This window comes from Oncorhynchus kisutch, linkage group LG9 (genome assembly GCF_002021735.2).
Source record: "Oncorhynchus kisutch isolate 150728-3 linkage group LG9, Okis_V2, whole genome shotgun sequence".
NCBI lineage: Eukaryota > Metazoa > Chordata > Actinopteri > Salmoniformes > Salmonidae > Oncorhynchus > Oncorhynchus kisutch.
Genome location: NC_034182.2, coordinates 30,660,167 through 30,681,267, shown reverse-complemented (window position 1 = coordinate 30,681,267; position 21,101 = coordinate 30,660,167). Strand labels below are relative to the sequence as shown.

At 41.5% G+C, this 21,101-nt stretch overlaps 1 protein-coding gene across 1 annotated transcript in view; it reads left to right on the top strand.

Annotated features, from left to right (window-relative positions):
* Positions 1-4,014: 4,014 nt before the first annotated feature.
* The window catches only part of LOC109897040 (Kv channel-interacting protein 4), a 237,982-nt gene continuing 220,895 nt past the window's right edge, over positions 4,015-21,101 (top strand). The window contains exon 1 of the mRNA XM_020491552.2: positions 4,015-4,161. Within this exon, the coding sequence (XP_020347141.1) occupies positions 4,101-4,161 (61 nt within the window). The 5' untranslated portion in view covers positions 4,015-4,100. The remainder of the gene's footprint in view (positions 4,162-21,101) is intronic.

Sequence of the window (21,101 nt, the reverse complement as noted above, 5' to 3'; positions counted from 1 at the left end):
ACACCTACACCACCCAATATCACAGGAAGGCCATAAAGATCATCAAGGACAACAACCACCAGAGCCACTGCCTGTTCACCCCGCTATCATCCAGTAGGCGAGGTCAGTACAGGTGCATCAAAGCAGGGACCGAGAGGCTGAAAAACAGCTGCCAACATACTGACTCAAATCCAGCCACTTTAATAATGGAAATTGATGTAAAAAATGTATCACTAGCCACTTTAAACATTACTCATCTCATATGTATATGTATATACTGTACTCTATATCATCTACTGCATCTTACCATCTTTATGTAATACATGTATCACTAGCCACTTTAAACTATGCCACTTTATGTTTATAACTTACATTACTCATCTCATGTATGTACTGTACTCGATACCATCTACTGCATCTTGCCTATGCCGTTCTGTAATATCACTCATTCATATATCTTTATGTACATATTCTTTATCCCTTTACACTTGTGTCTACAAGGTAGTAGTTGTGGAATTGTTAGGTTAGATTACTTGTTGGTTACTACTGCATTGTCAGAACTAGAAGCACAAGCATTTCGCTACACTCGCATTAACATCTGCTAAACATGTTTATGTGACCAATAAAATTGGATTTGATTTGATAAGTAGTTTTTTGGAGTATCTGTACTTTACTATTTATATTTTTCACAACTTTTACTTCACTGCATTCCTAAAGAAAATCATATATTATTTTTCTCCATATTTTCCCTGACACCCAAAAGTACTTGTTCCATTTTGAATGCTTAGCAGGACAGCAAAATTGTCTAATTCACACACTTATCAAGAGAACATCCCTGGTCATACCTACTGCTTGTGAACTGGCAGACTCACTAAACTCATGCTTTGTTTGTAAATTAGGTCCGGGTGTTGGAGTGTGCTCCTGGCTAGCTGTAAATAAAATAAAATAAACAGAAAATGGTGCAGTCTGGTTTGCTTAATTTAATTTATTTATTTCACCTTTATTTAACCAGGTAGGCAAGTTGAGAACAAGTTCTTATTTACAATTGCGACCTGGCCAAGATAAAGCAAAGCAGTTTGACGCAAACAACAACACAGAGTTACACATGGAGTAAAACAAACATACAGTCAATAAAACAGTAGAAAAGTAAGTCTATATATACGATGTGAGCAAATGAGGTGAGATAAGGGAGGTAAAGGCAAAAAGGTCATGGTGGTGAAGTAAATACAATATAGCAAGTAAAACACTGGAATGGTAGATTTGCAGTGGAAGAATGTGCAAAGTAGAAATAGAAATAATGGGGTGCAAAGGAGAAAAATAAATAAATAAATACAGTAGCGGAAGAGGTAGTTTGGGCTAAATTATAGATGGGCTATGTACAGGTGCAGTAATCTATGAGCTGCTCTGACAGCTGGTGCTTTAAGCTAGTGAGGGAGATAAGTGTTTCCAGTTTCAGAGATTTTAGTAGTTCGTTCCAGTCATTGGCAGTAGAGAACTGGAAGGAGAGGCGGCCAAAGGAGGAATTGGTTTTGGGGGTGACCAGAGAGATATACCTGCTGGAGTGCGTGCTACAGGTGGGTGCTGCTATGGTGACCAGCGAGCTAAGGGGGGACTTTACCAAGCAGGGTCTTGTAGATGACCTGGAGCCAGTGGGTTTGGCGACGAGTATGAAGCGAGGGCCAGCCAACGATAGTGTACAGGTCGCAGTGGTGGGTAGTATATGGGGCTTTGGTGACAAAACGGATGGCACTGTGATAAACTGCATCCAGTTTATTGAGTAGGGTATTGGAGGCTATTTTGTAAATGACATCGCCAAAGTCGAGGATGGTCAGTTTTACGAGGGTATGTTTGGCAGCATGAATGAAGGATGCTTTGCTGCGAAATAGGAAGCCAATTCTAGATTTAACTTTGGATTGGAGATGTTTGATGTGAGTCTGGAAGGAGAGTTTACAGTCTAACCAGAGACCTAGGTATTTGTAGTTGTCCACATATTCTAAGTCAGAACTGTCCAGAGTAGTGATGTTGGACGGGCGGGCAGGTGCAGGCAGCGATCGGTTGAAAAGCATGCATTTACTTTTACTTGTATTTAAGTTGGAGGCCATGAAAGGATAGTATTTTGGCATTGGAGCTCATCTGAAGGGTTGTTAACACAGTGTCCAAAGAAGGGCCGGAAGTATACAGAATGGTGTCGTCTGCGTAGAGGTGGATCAGAGACTCACCAGCAGCAAGAGCGACATGATTGATGTATACAGAAAAGAGAGTGGGCCCAAGAATTGAACCTTGTGGCGCCCCCATAGAGACTGCCAGAGGCCTGGACAACAGGCCCTCCGGTTTGACACACTGAACTCTATCAGAGAAGTAGTTGGTGAACCAGGCGAGGCAATCATTTGAGAAACCAAGGCTATTGAGTCTGCCAATAAGGATGTGGTGATTGACAGAGTCGAAAGCCTTGGCCAGGTCAATGAATACAACTGCACAGTATTGTTTCTTATCGATGGCAGTTAAGATATCGTTTAGGACCTTGAGCGTGGCTGAGGTGCACCCATGACCAGCTCTGAAACCAAATTGCATAGCGGAGAAGGTGCGGTGGGATTCGAAATGGTCGGTAATCTGTTTGTTGACTTGGGTTTCGAAGACCTTAGAAAGGCAGGGTAGGATAGATATAGGTCTGTAGCAGTTTGTGTCATGAGTGTCCCCCCCCTGGCCTCCCCGGTGGCACAGTGGTTAAGGGCGCTGTACTGCAGCGCCAGCTGTGCCATCAGAGACTCTGGGTTCGCGCCCAGGCTCTGTCGGAGGTCCGCGGGGCGACGCACAATTGGCCTAGCGTCGTCCGGGTTAGGGAGGGCTTGGCCGGTAGGGATGTCCTTGTCTCATCGCGCACCAGCGACTCCTGTGGCGGGCCGGGCGCAGTGCACGCTAACCAAGGTGGCCAGGTGCATGGTGTTTCCTCCGACACATTGGTGCGGCTGGCTTCCGGGTTGGATGCGCGCTGTGTTAAGAAGCAGTGCGGCTTGGTTGGGTTGTGTATCGGAGGACGCATGACTTTCAACCTTCGTCTCTCCCGACCCCGTACGGGAGTTAGTTGCTACTAAAACAATTGGATTTCATGAAATTGGGGAGAAAAAGGGGTAAAATTCACCAAAAAAAAGAAGAAAAAAAAGTGTCTCCCCCTTTGAAGAGTGGGATGACTGCAGCTGCTTTCCAATCTTTGGGAATCTCAGACGACATGAAAGAGAGGTTGAACGCTAGTAATAGTCTAGTAATATAAGGAATTTCAAACTATTTATACTTTTGATACTTAAGTATATTTTAGCAATTACATTGACTTTTGATACTTGAGTAAAAGTATTTGGTTTTAAATATACTTAAGTGTAATTTGACTGGGTGACTTTCACTTTTAGTCATTTTCTATTAAGCCATCTTTACTTTTACTCAAGTATGAGTATTGGGTACTTTTTCCACCACTAACTGATAGTGTGTCAAAAACAGAGAACATGTATATTCCCAGTGGCACAGTTCTTGGAACCAAGAACTGCAGACCAAGTGTGTGTGTGTGTGTGTGTGTTTTGTTTTCGTTTGTTTGTTTGTTATTGGCCCCCAGCATGGCAAATAATTGACTTTGTAACATTATACTCCTGCATTGTGTCAACAGAAGGAAAAAAGTATTTCTTGTGAGTCACCTTTTCATATCCTATATAGACTATAGGATATTTGGAATGTACATTGAGAAAAAACGTTACTTTGTTTGATCTTGTTTGGCTATTTTTTTCTACAGAAAGGGCCTAATACCTATATATATGTAGATTCATGAGAAGTCTAATCTTTCAAAATATTAAATTCCCTCAATTTGATAACATCATATACAAACAGAACTTAAACAGTCGTTATAATAAGAAGTAATGTCAAACAACCGGTTCCGATTCCAATTTAGAAATGGACTCATTTGCTTATTGCAGCTGACTGAAGTTTTGATATGTCGTATGCTCGCCCCCCATTGAGAATGCCATGCGCAAGAATTCTGCAGAATCTGCACAAGCTCGTGGGCAAAGCAGCGTCAACTTTCCAGTGCTCCAAGTCATTTACTCACTGTCGCTCAAACTAAACGAACGACTTTTATAACCATGGATTCAAAGAGAGTGGAAAGCATATCTGCCCGAGTGGATGCTGCTGGACGTTCAACTGGTAGGACAGTATTTGCATGTTTTATTATACAGCCTTTGGGTTGATATGTTGATGCTGATACTAGGCGAAGCATGCCGGTGGAGTTGGCGTGTCAGAGGCGTGGGGTTTACCTCGAAGTGCTTTGCATGGAGACGTTTGCTAAATTATAAAATGTTGAATGAGTCATGTTTCTACTTTTGCCTTCTCGGATATTATAGGAACGAAATGTACCGTATTTGATGTACATACTACAGCTACTTAGCACTACCTGTCTTGTCTATTTGAACATCTGTTTTTGAATAGAAACACTTGCGTGAGGTTTCGTTCATTGCGTTCTATATTTGTTTTAATTTATTGTAGCCTAATTAGTCGGAAAATGTTGGTCTATCCTTTTTGTTGTCATGTAGCCTATACTAAAACATTTTTTTTAGCTATTTACTGGCATCTCTAGTCTGGTTTGTAATAGCTTATGATATGAATTATATGGTACATAATACGATTTGAATGTGAAACATTAACATTGGTAACTGAATTTGGCACAGCATTCGTGCAGTGATGTTTAATGACTACTATGTCAGATTACTATAAATGCATATTCTGCTGCCACTATAATAAACATTATTTACTGTAGTCAGTCAGGACTACAACTTTGTAGACCGTTTTAGGTCGAGGAATATGTTTTTCATTATATAAAAACGTACACAGTTGAATTGACATTTCCCTCCAACATTGTTGCTCTTACCTGCTCAACTCCATTACTATATCTACAAATAAATTACTTAAATACAATGTAACACCACATTTTTATACTGTAGTGTTACCTAGCGCATCCCGTAAAAATCACTAAGATGCGTCCCTGCAACTACTGCATGTGTCCTTTAGTGTCGTGGAGAGACATCAAGGAGAGGTAGAGGTCATGGACAACACAAATACAGTTTGTTCTCGAAGTGAGCAAGTGACCACCTTACGTTCCTACCCAGGCTTCTTTTCTAATCAGAACTTGGTTGCCTTCCAAACTGATAATCACTCTGGCAGCTCATTGCTTCTCTCATAAAGCAATGGAACAGTAGTTAACAGATCCTCCACACATTTCAATGTTTGTTTTGGCTGTTTGCATCTTTAATTGGGTCCTAATTATGCCTGCAGACTAGGCGTTTGAACCAAAGGATTTCAAGGAATCCAACTGTGAGTGGACAAATTGTGCTGATCACAACTTTCTCTAAAGTGTTCCTTATGCGATTGTTTTCTCTAGCTCCTTTTCCCCATACATGTATACTGAGGTGAGATATGAAACTGTGATTTATTCTGACTGGGTAATTCTGTACTTCCTCAACTCTCTACTGACAAGGCGAATTAACAATGCACTCATTTGATGTTGCGGTATTGCAAGAAATGCTCTGGCAAGATTAGCCTAATTGTTTTAATTTGCATATTCAGTGCCTTTAGCTGCTTAGTCATTTCTTGTAAAGGGGTTTTTGAATCATGTGGTGTTAAAGCATACTCATGTTCAGACTGTCTTTCCTATAGAATTTGGCCATTTTGTGGCCAGTTTTAGATTTTGGAGTTGTACAATGGAATTGGTTGCGCATGAGAATCTGTCCAGTCAGTGTTTGTACAGAACACCTTCTTGTGAGAATTATATTCTGTAATCCTATAGTGCTACTAGGTACATGCAGGTTCTAATCGGGACATTAATTAGCTGAATTAGGTGTTAGAGCAGGGCTGGAACAAAACCTGCAGCCTCATTGGCTCTCTAGTAGGATTGTCCACCCATGATGCAGTATAATGTTATTGCCACCAATCTGTGTGATGTGTAAATAGGCAGGGGTACACTGCATGTAATCGTATTGCTGACTATGGTTAGCCATGTCATTGCATTGCATCAGCTAACTGATGGCTGGCCAGTAACACACTCACCCTTTCAGTTGTTATCATTGTTAGCAAACGCAGATCAAGCTTTTCACGTCACTCAAGTGGCAGCACTTGTACTTGGTTGAAATGACTGGGATTACTCCTTTACTTTTCTTGGAATGGAATTGTCCCTTGTGTAAATAGCTACAACCAGCCACCCAGCTTGGGGTACTTTTGGGGCAATGATGACTGGCATCCCTGCCTCATTCATTCCCCTAGCAGATCACCACTGAACTTTTACAGTGGAGGAAGATACATTCTGGAGGCGTTCGGGCTGCTAGTTCTCTGTATTGTTTTCTCTTGTGATGCTATAATTTGCCAGCCACAGTTGAAGTCGGAGGTTTACATACACCTTAGCCAAATACATTTAAACTCAGTTTTTCACAATTCCTGACATTTAATCCTAGTAAAAATTCCCTGTTTTAGGCCAGTTAGGATCACCACATTATTTTAAGATTGTGAAATGTCAGAATAATATAAGAGTGATTTATTTCAGCTTTTATTTCTTTCGTCACATTCCCAGTGGGTCAGAGGTTTGCATACACTCAAATAGTATTTGGTAGCATTGCCTTTAAATTGATTTAACTTGGGTCAAGCATTTCGGGTAGCTTTCCACAAGCTTCCCACAATAAGTTGGGTGAGTTTTGGCCCATTCCCCCCGACAGAGCTGGTGTAACTGAGTCGGGTTTGTAGGCCTCCTTGCTCGCACACACCTTTTCAGTTCTGCCCACACATTTTCTATGGGATTGAGGTCAGGGGTTTGTGATGGCCACTCCAATACCTTGACATTGTTGTCCTTAAGCCATTTTGCCACAACTTTGGAATTAGGCTTGGGGTCATTGTCCATTTGGAAGACCCATTTGTGACCAAGCTTTAACCTCTTGATTCTAGCCATCCCGGATCCAGGATCGTGAATACAGCCTCAAGCTCATTACCATAACGCAACGTTAACTATTCATGAAAATCGCAAATGAAATGAAATAAATATGCTAGCTCTCAAGCTTAGCCTTTTGTTAAACTTCTTTGGGGTACCCCCCACCCTTCTTCTCAATTTCCGCCTAAGACATACCCTAATCTGCCTGTAGCCTCAGGCTCAGAGGCAAGGATATGCATATTCTTGGTATCATTTGAAAGGGAACACTCTGAATTGTGTGGAAATGTGGATTGAATTTAGGAGAATATAACACAATAGATCTGGTAGAAGAAAATACAAGGAAATAAACATACGTTTTCTGTTTTTTATTGTTGCTGCATCATCTTTCAAATGACCAAGAACAGCCAAACATACAGATAGGATGCTGTGGAGGATTTGAATGAAGACCATAAGATGGCAACAATAGCTGAGCAATGTTTTGGACAGATAATTTAAAAAAATGAGCGAGCTACATGACATTGAACATGAAGTCACCCAGGTGTCCCACACAAATGTACCCAAGTGGCCGAATTGGTCAAGTGATACATTTTGAAGGAAAGAACTATATACAAAATACATAAATGCTATTCTAACACACCCCCCCACACAAAAAAAGATATTTTTTTATATAAAAAAAGAAAATAATAATAAAACAAACAATTAACAAGGGTAACTATTTACACATTTTCTATTTACAATATTGTGAAGACCCTCAGTCCTCTACACAATATTGTGCTGCTGGTGCCATGACCCATAGCAGTCTCTTTCTGCTGTAAAGCAAAGGCTTACTGAACAGGTGGTGCAGGTGATGGGGCATTTCCTGTGACAAAGGGCACAACGATGTCTCCCTACTGTGCCCCTTTTGCCCTGAGGCACATTCATGCCTGCAGAGATGAATCTGGGCAGGTGAACACCACTGGTTGGAGGAGAAGGGACAGAGGTAGAGGGGACAGAAGGTGCTACAGTGGACTTGCTGTAGCTAACAAGCTCCTGGATGAGCAGCTCCCTGAAGGCTAGCTGTGAGATGGGGGGCTGTCCACAGCTCTTAGCCATTTCCTTCTGGAGGATGAAGGCATTCACCACAGCAATGTCAATGAAATTATAGAAACATGTCTTGTCCCATTTTATGGTCTTGTGGAGAACATTGTAGTATCCTATCAGCGCATCTGACAGGTCCACACCTCCCATGCTCTTGTTGTAGTCCTTCACAGCAGCTGGAATCGGGCCATTTTTTGTGGTCCATGCCGCGGCACCGTCCTTCACACGGCTAACGACGTGATCTATTCTGAAGGACTTGTGGATACTGGTGCACATGACCACCTCTCTGGTATCCATCCACTTCACAAAGAGCAGGCCATCTTCACGGATCCATCGCATGGTACCCCGCTCAGCCCGCTTAGGCATGACATTCACCTTTGTCTTTGGAAAGCCCACTCTGTTGGTCCGAATGGTGCCACAAGCCCGCACATCCCGCTTCCTCAGCTCTGTAAACAGTGTAGGGCTTGTGTGGAAGTTGTCCACAAACAGTTTGTAGCCCTTCCCCAGCAGTTGAAAATCCAATAACTAATATATTGCAAAAAAAAAGAAAACAACTCAAATGAATAATATTTTATATTATTAATTTCAAACAATGACATTAGCATTAGAATTTACCAATCCAGCATGGCATCCTCGCCATGCAGAAACATGTCTTCCGCCTGGGAGTCAAAACTAGCTTTGCTGAAAGATGAATCTTCCTGAAGCAACTCGGTCTCGCTGTATCTATCTATTTCCTGTATAATTTGGCTTAAATCTGAATACCTAGACTTTGTTTTAGCTTTTCCTGATTTATTCGCCATATTTTAAATATATAAACTTGTTGAAAATGCTATTGAATATGTACTGCTATGCGTAACACCAATGGCTACGTCAAGTAGGATTTGCAATGGCGAATGAATCTCTTTTACGCCAGAGTTTATGACAAAGGCTGGTCTTCAAACGTATAACCATTACATATTGCCGTTTACCTCAGCTCATTGGCTATCTTCCAAGCTAGAATTCAAGATGATCAGTGGTCATTGGGCCAAAATACAGTCAATCAACGATAGACCGGTCCTACCATGATCAGATTTAGAAAAATGTCATTCCCCCCTACACAAAAAAACACTGTCTCCCAGGCGCTCTCCACCAGGTTCTGTTTGTTTAGGAGCCAGCTTTTGTTTTTCCCGTTGGGTTGTCATGTCGGGAAGCATCTGCTAGGATGACCGCCTGCCGTCTGACTCAGGCCAGAGAGCAAGACAGTGAGAAAGAGAGAGAGAGGGAGGGAGAGATTGAGAGAGGCAGATAAGGAGGGAGAGAGGCAGATAAGGGGGGAGAGAGGCAGATAAGGGGGGAGAGAGGCAGATAAGGGGGGAGAGAGGCAGATAAGGGGGGAGAGAGGCAGATAAGGAGGGAGGGAGAGGGGCAGATAAGGAGGGAGGGAGAGGGGCAGATAAGGAGGGAGGGAGAGGGGCAGATAAGGAGGGAGGGAGAGAGAGGGGCAGATAAGGAGGGAGAGAGGCAGATAAGGGGGGAGAGAGGCAGATAAGGGGGGAGAGAGGCAGATAAGGGGGGAGAGAGGCAGATAAGGGGGGAGAGAGCCAGATAAGGGGGGAGAGAGGCAGATAAGGAGGGAGGGAGAGGGGCAGATAAGGAGGGAGGGAGAGGGGCAGATAAGGAGGGAGGGAGAGGGGCAGATAAGGAGGGAGGGAGAGGGGCAGATAAGGAGGGAGGGAGAGGGGCAGATAAGGAGGGAGGGAGAGAGAGGGGCAGATAAGGAGGGAGGAGGGAGAGGGGCAGATAAGGAAGGAAGGAGGGAGAGGGGCAGATAAGGAAGGAAGGAGGGAGAGGGGCAGATAAGGAGGGATAGATTGAGAGAGGCAGATAAGGAGGGATAGATTGAGAGAGGCAGATAAGGAGGGATAGATTGAGAGAGGCAGATAAGGAGGGATAGATTTAGAGAGGCAGATAAGGAGGGATAGATTGAGAGAGGCAGATAAGGAGGGATAGATTGAGAGAGGCAGATAAGGAGGGATAGATTGAGAGAGGCAGATAAGGAGGGATAGATTGAGAGAGGCAGATAAGGAGGGATAGATTGAGAGAGGCAGATAAGGAGGGATAGATTGAGAGAGGCAGATGGGGAGGGAGTGAGAGAGGGGAACTGGTGGAGTTTATATGCGGAAATAAACAGTGCAGGGAAGAGTGAACAGAAGGAGTGAGTTTATGATTGCTGGAGGCCAAAAAGAGAATGGACTGCCTTTCATGTTTAGATAATCAACTCCTAGGCTTGTTTACACCACAAATTTCACTCTGTTTGACTTCCTTGGATGGACATACCAAACGGGTGGTGCCACCGAGGGACAAAGTGCCAGTGTATTGCATTTCTATTCATTTAGCAGACACTCTTATCCAGAGCAACTTACTGGAGCAATTAGGGTTAAGTGCCTTGCTCAAGGGCAGATCAACAGATGTCAGCTCCTGGGTTCGAACCAGCAACCTTTCGGTTACTGACCCATTGCGCTTAATCCCTAGGCTACCTGCCGCCCATTCTCTTAGTATCAGAGAATTTAGCCTTATATGTACAAAGTTGAACTATAGATATCTGTCTGCCCATATCCTGATAAGTACCAATATGTCACGCTACATCTATAACCATCAGCCTCCCCAAGTCAGCGATAGATGTTCTAATGTGAAACACTCATCGTCCCTGCGCTCTTCATTTATGTCCTGTCTGAAAGCCATGGAAGAAGAACATTTCATGAGGTCACGGTTCAAGTTTGATATATGATGTAGGAGGGGTAGCATAACACGCAACTAAGTAAAATAATCTATGTGCAGTGCAGTGGAATGGCCTGTCCAATTGGATTTTTTATGTTCTGAGTGCTGTGATTGGACAGATGGATAGAGAGACTTATTGTCATCTGTCCTCACCTTTGATGACGATGTACCGTTTATATACACTGAACAAAAATATAAATGCAACAATTTCAATGATTTTTACTGAGTTACAGTTTAAGGAAATCAGCCAATTGAAATAAATTCATGAATCTATTTATTTCACATGATTGGGAGTACAGATATGCATCTGCTCACAGATACCTTTTGTGCACAACATATAGAAAGAAATAAGCTTTTTGTGCGGATGGAACATTTCTGGAATCTTTTATTTCAGCTCATGAAACATGGAACCAACACTTTACATGTTGGGTTTATATTTTTGTTTGGTGTACATAGATTTTCTACATTGACACACTCCTTGTTTGTCACTAGCGTTCCGCTAACCCGTTTTCTGGAAGCATATTTCCGTTTGGAACATACTGTATTTGATATCGTGAACTAACCATTTGAATAGTCATTGTCATTGGTTAAGGGGAAAGGAACACCATCACACTACCATGCACAATAGGAATCAGTTTAACCCTGGAAAAGTTTCACTACCCTAAAATCCACTAAAATCAATCATAGGTTTTGGTCGAACTTGTTAAGATTTCACATTTTTTGTGCAAATGGATTCGGTCCCAACATGACTGTGCAAGTGGTCAAGAGATTTGATATTTCTCATTTGACCAATAATTGTTTTCATTGTTTTGGGGTGCACTGCTTTACCAGACTGTTGAAGTAGAGGAAGGTTTGGCATGTCAATTAGTGGTCATGATTTATACCCACAGTCCAATAAAGCTCCCTATTAAAGGAGTCTGCCAACTCTATCATTGTCTTATATCATTTCTTATTTCATTACTCAGCATAAGCTACACGTTGATAGACAATAAATGCAGACATTATTTTCAGTCTGTGGTTGTTGTCGTGCCAGATTTTGTATTTAGCAACCAATGTTGTCGTACCAGGGCTGTTAAATGTTGGTCCTGGAGGGCAGAAACTCTTCTGGTTTTCATCCTCTCTCTCTTCTAAGAGATTAATTTAGCATCATGCAATTAACTACCAGGTAGAAACAAAAAACTGTAGGGATTCAGCCCTCCAGGACTGGAATACAACCACCAAACGTTTTCCTTGTGTTGCTCGTACTACGTACTACTTAAGCTGAGATTCGATTGGGTCCGTGCTATCCGGGATCCTTGGGACGTCGCTATCCTAAAACCTAACCTTAACCCTTACCCTAACCTTAACCATAAGCCAACCATAACCCTTAAAAATTTTACAGTTCAACTTCAATGGAATAGGGACGTCCTGTGGATCCTTGATGGCACGGACCCAAATGCAGGGAAAAAGTTGTATTCGTTGTTATTAAAAGTATGAATTACAGCACCCAGCGGAAGGACCGCAAGTTGTACAGAGGACAAATAGGTACAGGTAAGCGTTTTCAAGATTGACAAGAATGGACTGATGGTGACTCGATATTGTTGCTAGAAAATACTGTGAAAAAAAAGTAAACTCTGCCTCGGTATAAGAGAACTGAGTTGAGCATTCCTCAGCTACCCTGTACCTTGTCTGAGCATAGGGTGAGTCTGTAAATTCACTCTGGACGCTCTACTCTGAAATGTGAATGCTCTGGTTCGAGCGTCTAGAGCGCTTGATAATGACGAATTTACGAACGATCAAACGGTTCACAGAAAAGGCACGACTGCTTTCTTTTGGGTAGTAAACAATGTTTAATCTATTTTTGAGAGCATGATGTCATTGATGATACCATAGATGGTGTTCTCCGGGTCATGCTACTCGGTGAACAGGAAGACAAGCAACAACCGTGTTCCAGTAGTTATTTCATCATGGCCATCTTCTCTGTGTGCCGTGTCTGTGCTTCCAATGCCCTTTTTTCAGCTGCTTGCTGTGGTGTACCAACCTCCACCCTGTAATCTTTAAACCAAGCTGGCTCAACAATCCGGTTCAATGTTAGCTAGCTAACTTGGGCTATAACTAGCAATACAAATGGCTCTGCGATTAGAATACTATTACTCCGCAGTTCATACACGTAACGTTAACTACCGAGATAGCCAGCTAGCTAACAGTTGACTTTCTGACTAAATTAGAAACGGGTAATATCTGAAAATGTAGCTAGCTAGACTATCTTACCCGTATACATGGATGGACGCTTCCCCCTTCTGTCACGGGTGCCATGGTTGCCCATAGTTTGAAGATGTAATCCAGAGACGGGTGTTTTATACAACAGCCTTCTGTGTGTTATTTGCAATCAAACTGCAGAATGTTCTCCATCTCCTTAGCTATCATACTCTAATTCCACTGATTTCAAAACTCGGTCTAGAAAGTGGAGATTCACACTTATGCAATTTTACTACGTGATACCTTTTCAAAAAAGCAGAAAGTTAGAAAGGATTACCTACACATACTGACCAGCTCTTATTATAGACAGAAGTGTGCTACATTGTGTGCCCCTCTTTAGTGTGCTAGAAGTGTGCCACTCTTTATCTCAGCCAATCATGGCTAGCTGGAAGGTTGCAGTTTTTTTTCGTGGCTAAACCAACTAGGCTTGTAATTTTAACAATTGTATTCGTATTTACAGATGGCATACAAGCTTGTTATTAAGGCACATGAAAGTTCACATGGTCCAGAAGACATTTCTGGCAAAAAAATGCATTTGGATAAAAATATAAAAAAATCATGTTCAAATGGCTCTCCTGTGAAGTAGGGATGTGCGACATACACCTAGTTTCCCGAAACGAGTCACGGTTAGGTAAGAGACACAACTTAGTCTCTTACAGTGCATTTGGAAAGTATTCAGAACACTTGACTTTTTCCACATTGTTACGTTAAAGCCTTATTCTAAAATGTATTAAATTGTTTTTTTCCCCTTGTCAATCACACACAATACCCCATAATGACAAAGCAAAACGTTTTTTTGTTTGTTGCAAATGTATCAAAAATGTAAAAAACTATCACATTTACACATGTTTTCAGACTCTTTACTCAGTACTTTGTTGAAGCAGCTTTGATGCTACAAGCTTGGTACACCTGTATTTGGGGAGTTTCTCCCATTCTTCGCTGCAGATCCTCTCAAGCTCTGTCAGGTTGGATGGAGAGCATTGCTGAACAGTTTTTTTTTGTTCAGTTCTCTCTAGAGATGTTTGTACTTATTTAAATAAGGTATTTAATGAATGTGCAAAAAGGTTAAAAAAAATCTGTTTTCGCTTTGTCATTATGGGGTACTGTGTGTAGATGAGGGTAAAAAAAATATTTGCAGCAATTTTAAAATAAGTCTGTAACGTAACAAAATGTGGAAAAAGGGAAGGGGTCTGAATACTTTCCAAATGCACTGTATATACTTAGTGTGTCAAGCCCTCATCAGTATGCAACCAATGCAACCACTTTAAATTGCCCCTATTCTTAGACTAAAGGCTACGTGGCCATAGGGGATTTAGACTTACATCCATCTTTATATATTTTCACAGCATTGTGATTCAATCGGTTTAGTGAATGTGGAAGCAGCACCCTTATACTTTATGATTTATGATTTAGACATAATGCATATGGATTTTTAGCAAGGATCCACAATGCTGTTTGCAAAATCTGTCATAAAACAAATGGTTACGGCTCCATTTATTTAAAGACCGTGAGATTTACAACAGCTATCCTGTCGTGGGGCCAAACAACATAGAGCTGTCACGTGCTGCATTCATTCATTCCTGATGTACAGTCGTGTGAAAAAGTAAGTACACTCCCTGGAAAGTTGCCTTTAATTTTCATATTTGGACAGATGGAAATGTAATCTTCACTTCAACACTATTGACAACACTGGAAGATTATACTTTGCAATCATTGAATCATCAAATATCAACAGAAATGCAATTCTATGGTGCGTAAAAAATAAGTACATCTCTAGCTTCAATAGATGGTGTTGCCCCCTTTGGCTGAAATAACGGCAATGGTTCGTTTTTGCCAAACAAGGCATCTAGCATTGCGGCCAAATAACTCCACCTTTGACTGTCCAGAGCACATTGTTCCAGTAGTTTTGGTCTTTACCCAGCTGTTGTCTGGCAAACGTCAGTCTTGTCTTGATATTATTTTTGAGAGCAGAGTCTTCTTCCTTCCTGACCTCCCATGTAGGCCATGTTTGTGCAGTCTCTTTCTGACAGTTGACTCATGCACTTTGACATTGATTGTGGCAAGAGAGGCCTGTAAAGTCACTTGATGTTACCCTGGGGTTCTTAGAGACTTATATGAGCATCTTTCGGTCAGCTCTTGGACTGAATTTGGTAGGACTTCTCCATTTGTAGATGAGCCGTCAGACAGTGGGATGATGTACTTTGATTTGCTTGGAAATGGATTTGTATCCCCTCCCAGACTCATGGGCATCAATAGTCTTTCTTCTGAGGGCCTTGGGTGGGTCTTTTGATCTTGGCATGATGTTCCACACACCCATATGATTTTCTAATCATTTGCACCTGTTTTGGTGCACCTGATTCTAATTTTAGCCATTTTATGTGATGGTAAAGGTTGGGGTGTACTAACTTTTTCATCAATAAGGAAAATACTTTTTTTATTTTTAAATTGCATAACATTTTCAAAGTAGATTTTTTTTTTAAATAGTTAAATCTGGTTACCTTTCTAAATGAATGTGGTGGGAATTTAGCTCAAATATCCATGTGTCCAAATTTGTACAAAAAATTTACTTTCCAGCGGGTGTACTTTTTCACATGACTGGACATTTGTCGCCGTCTGTGTAAATTCTGACCCCCAACTAGCCTTTGGCTAGTGAGCTGAGAAAAGGGAGCCCCTGAGAAAGTAGTTGTGACCTGTACGATGTACAGTACTTTGTCTAATTTGTCTTGTGCTCTATTGCCACAATGATACACAGCTCTTCACGGACAGAGGCCTAATCACCAGGTGGCTTATACAGTGTCTTTGGAACACGCTGACCAGCAAAAGAGCCACTTGTTATCTGCAGATAGCAGGCACCGCTCGGCTGAATAATTTATGCAGACATTCCGACACATTGACTCAGAACACGGCCTGAGGAGGGAGAAGAGTGGGAAAAGGTTCCTGTGTGTCGTGACTCATGTTCAGTCAAGTGGCTTTCTACTCAGGCTGTAGTGCCATGCTCCATTTAACAGGTGAAAAGGCTGCTCTGGGGAGAGAGGGGAAACCATGCAACAATGGACTACACCGCTCTCACTATTCATTACAGTTATGCTGAGTTGGCTCTTCCCTGGATTATTGACAATTCCCATAAAAAAATGCTGAACTCTCATTTGGGAAATAATTACCATTAGTGCATAATTAATACTGTAGTATGAAAATAAATGGTAATTGTATTACACTATTAGAATACAGCAGCCCTTTCAGGTTATTTTATTCTTTACCTGCTTATTGTAGATTGGTTTGTAGGGTGAGGTTGTGGATCCTGGCTTACACTAACATGCATAGCCTGTTTGAATATGGAAGTGATCCTTTATTTTTCATTTGATGACACATTATTGATATCAAACTGCCCCTATTTCCAGTATATACAAGATGGATGTTGCGAAACAAAATGCAGTGAAAGAAACAATGGTGTGTTTTTTTTTCTAGTAATGTTACCTAGTAACCAATTTAATGTGTCATAAATAGACAACCAAATAAAATAGACTTCTCAATTAAGATGTCGGAGAGCTCATAGTTTCATGGCACATACAGAAGATACAATAATTCCAGCGTTTCTCTTCTCCCCAGTTCACATGCGTACAGTTCTCATTTCCCTGGTAGTTATCAGGCTGTATGTTGTCGCGGTCGTAAAACCTGGACCCGTCGCTCCACAGCCAAAGGCACTCCTGGGTAGCAACTTCCCGATCCAGGTTCTCGGGGAGTCGTGCGTATGTCTGCAGACCTCGAGAGGTGGGTTCTGTTCCAACTTAGTTTCCCTTGGCACCCATGTCCTCTATATGCACTCTAAAAATGTGGGGTTCAACAAGGGTTCATCTAAGAGTCTCAAAGGTCTTTGAAAAACTTTAGGGTTCTTGGCACTGAAAAAGGTTCTTCCAAGAACGACAAAGGAGGTGGGGTTAATCAAGGGACCTCCTTAATTGGTGGGGGTTCTTGCAGGAACCTACCTGCCCAACTGAAACAGGCCCTTAACTGAAAAATGTTAAGATCTCCTCAATTGAAGGTAAGGTTTGGCCCTTGTATGATACTGTTTTATGGTGATACCATCTATCTTTTCATGTATGGCAAATGTTTCTAAAACCCAAAGTGGACACAATTCAATGGATATCAATCAGAGGTAAGAATTTGTAGGCTATAAGAATATGTTGAAAGCTAGCAGTGTTGGGTACAGATGACTGAACTGCTCACTTTTGTGTCGGTGTTTGCAGGTATACAGACGAGGAGGCATACAAAGGTATGTGAATTGGTATTATGCTATGCAGAGCACATTGACCATCCTCCTCCCTTACCTCTTCAATGATTATCCCATAGGCCTCTACGTTATGGAGAAGAAATGTGTATGAAAACCATTATCAAAGCAGCTGTTTTCATTCATATGTACAAAAACAAAGGTATGAATACTGTTGTGCATGTTTTGTTAATCATCTGTATAATGACTATTTTTGGGATTCACAGACTTCACCCTCCCTACCACTCTGATGAATATATCAGGAATCCTGTTCAATGACCATGCACTGTAAAATCATTCTGGGCTGTGGATACGGAGAACATCAACACACCAGAGGACATACCCATTATTCTTGGGGATCGGCTGGGAGTTTACCTCCTATTTAGATTTTTGAACTCTGCTTTGCCACTAAAATCATGATAAACAATGACAACTAAAATATGGTGTTATTGTTATGCTTATTATTATTATTAAAAATAATAATAGGGGAGGGTGGGGGGGTAGTGAAATATTTTTTACCCAAAAGTTTCTTCGAGGAACCATTAAAAGGGGTCCCCCCACAGTTTCAATTTGAAGAACCCCTAAAGGATACTCCAGGAACCTTTTCTTTTTAGAGTGTAGGAGGAACGTGTTTCCGTGGATTTGCCGTCTGCTGTAGGGGTTTAAGAGGATGAAGTTGGGCCTCTAGTTAGGGCTTTGTGTCGCTGAGCGCAAAGACAGTGCTCACAAGTAGGAGACAGTGCTGTCAACTTCGCCATGGCATTCGTCTCCTGTTAGAGAGGGTTCATCTGCAGAAGGAGGCACACCTTTTTATACAGTACAGGTAGCTTTGATGGCCACGTGGAAGGTAACTATTGTTTGAAATGAACTTGCATGCTGAAATGTTTTATAAGCGATTCACATGGCAAAACAGGTTCATATCTACTTCCTTATTTCTTCTGATGCTGTATGAATAAAACATTTGGATAAAACAATGTTCAGTGTTAACGCAGTTGACTGCCTTTTTTTAAAAACTTTTTTTTTTTTACTGTGTAATGAATTCACTCGGTTTAATGTTGTTTCATAGCCTTTGTTTTTAACCTGAAAATCGTCTTAAGATTTTCCCAATGGTATATCAAATGACTTGATATGGTCAACGAGGTCATGGTATCAATTTCCCGGGCTTGTGAGTGGTATAGTAGTATCTGAACACAAGCGCACAATAATCCACGGCGCTCATCTCTGTTGAAGTGTTCTGTTAAATAGCACATTGTTGTAAAAAGGCAGCGCTATCGGAGTTGGTGTACTAAACTCAATGCCTGGCTGGCTCAGAACCTCCTTAGATTGAATGCTGCAGGTGATTTCTTTGAGGAGATGATTTGCTATGTCCCGTGTTCTTCTATTTTTAAACCGCTGCTGTTTTGATGGACGACAAGGTTACAGTACTGGTGAATATGTGGGTGATGTGACGTGTGCTCGGCCTAGATACACTCAGCTCAATGCTGCTTCTGTCTGGCCCTGCTGGGGCTACCCACTGACCTGTTGTCATGGAGCCACAGGGCTTCTGACCACAATGACATTGTGCAGCTGGGCATGATGACAAGCAAGCATGTACACGCATGGTAACAAACTTGTAGAGCAAACAATTATCTAGGCCAAGCACTTGTTGATAAAACATACACAACCTCAGTTCCGTTGAGAAAGTACAGTAGGGAGGACCAGGGAATTCAAAATATACGACTGTTCCCCTCATCTGGGAGAAAACAACTTTGGTAAAACTTTCTATGAACCATAGTGCATTATGAATGCATTCATAGTCCCATCACCCATGATGCTTTAAAAATCTGCATGTAAGCATCTATAACAGGTTGTGGCTAATGTAATGGCCTGTATTAGCACACTATTCGCTGCAATATCCAGAATTCGCCATTTCCTGGTTGCTCAAATTTGAATAGTTTACTTGTTTTGTCACAAACTGAAATTAGGCAATGTATCATTGTACCATCTAAACCACTGTGAAATATATTTTCTTTAACCCAGAATATTGTTTTCAGCTGTTTGAAGCTGGTGTACAAAACCTAAAGTAAAAGACGCAAACATTTAACTTCAGAATGGGAAGCAATAGAAATAGCTCACATAGAACAGATCTACCACTTCTTAGACTTGCTTTCAATGAGAACGAGTTATAGATCTGTCACTTTTCTATGTGAATTTAGTTGGGTCGCCCCCAAAAAAGGTACATATTGCAGCTTTAACACAAATCATCACAAACCTAGGAAGTGTTCACAGAAAGTGATTATTAAACCTGTCATGGAGCTTCGAGGACTTGAGCCAAGGAATGTTCTAATCCCTTCATGACGATGCTGTTAGCTCTCAGTAATGGCCTCCCTCATGGGTTCTACTGTAGCATTATCCTCACATTGGCTTTATGGAAATTCAGAGCTGTGGTGGAGATGAGCGTATTGTTTTGAAATGTGTGTTCCATCTAGGGCGGTCCCCAGTTAGTTGACTGATCGATTGTTTGGTCGATAGGCTGTTGGTCGGCCAAGCATTTTTTTTTAGTTGAGCAGTTGCAAAAAAAAAGTAAATAAAATGTATGGTACATGTCTGGATTGACGCCTGTCTCAGAGGATTAATCCATTATGGGGGCCTTGGGGATGGCACACCAGTATCACAGGTAGTTAATTCCCATTTCTAACCTACAATGTTTGTTTGGTTAGCCTAATTTCTGCTAAAGCATTCAATATAGTATTATTATAACAGTCTTACAGTTCTGCATGTCAGAGTGGACACGTTGGTTGCAGAGTGCACAACCTATGCTACACTTGTGAGGAACAAGTTTTCGTTTATTTCATTCCATATACGAGTTATCAATTCATTCATTGTATTTTGTTTGGCGTGCTCCTGTCAATGTTGAGTAAGGACGCGCACCTGAATACATGTAGAAGTAGGCCTAGGCTATCTTCCCTGCGTGCAAATGTAGACTTATAAATGTGCCCATTTGGGGATCTGATGGTATTTCTAATTGTCTTAACTTACCACCACAAATGAACAGTGGAGCTTCTCAGTAATTTTTTCGTCACTTCAAACTTGCTGTAAACAAAGTCTATTTTTACGTCCATTGAGAATGACAATAGTTCTTCAAAGTAGCCCATTTTGAGAAATCTTTCCAGCTCTCTCCCTTTTGATAACCACTCGGCGTGAAAGGGAAAACAAATGTCATGCTGTGATCTGGTGGAATTGTCATAAAATAGGCTTACCTGATTATCTCTTGCGCAAATACAGCTGTGTCTGGAGCTCACTGGCCGGGGAACTCTGAGCGTCCAGAATATTTTATATGGTGCTGCAGGTTTGATAGTGCAAGCTTGGGGCTGGACCGAATTAATAGTTGATAAAAATGTTTCAAGTTCCTTGCAGACAGGCCATGAATATCCAATGTAATTTATTTTATATTTTCAACCTGCAGGCTGCAATGTTTTTATTTGTTGGCTTAACGTAGACTATTTTTACATGGTTGGCGATGGTAATAGAAGTTAAGGCCATCACTATCCTGCTACCACCCGGTTACTCGTTTGAGTAACCTGATTTTATACACCTGTCGGCAATGGCTAAAATAGCTGAATCCACTAATTTAAAGGGGTGTCCACATATATTTTTATATGGACCAGCTTTTTCTTGTCAACATATAGCTTACCTTTTTCTCAAATGTTCTTTGTTTTGGTGGTAACGTCACTATTACCCCAGGGAATTTAGCAGTCTAATGACATGGTGTTGGGGTTTGATGATTTTGTCAAATGGATACTCATGGAAGGCCCAGTCCTTTCCCCACATTTTACAAGTTATGTGCATGAGCGCTTGCAA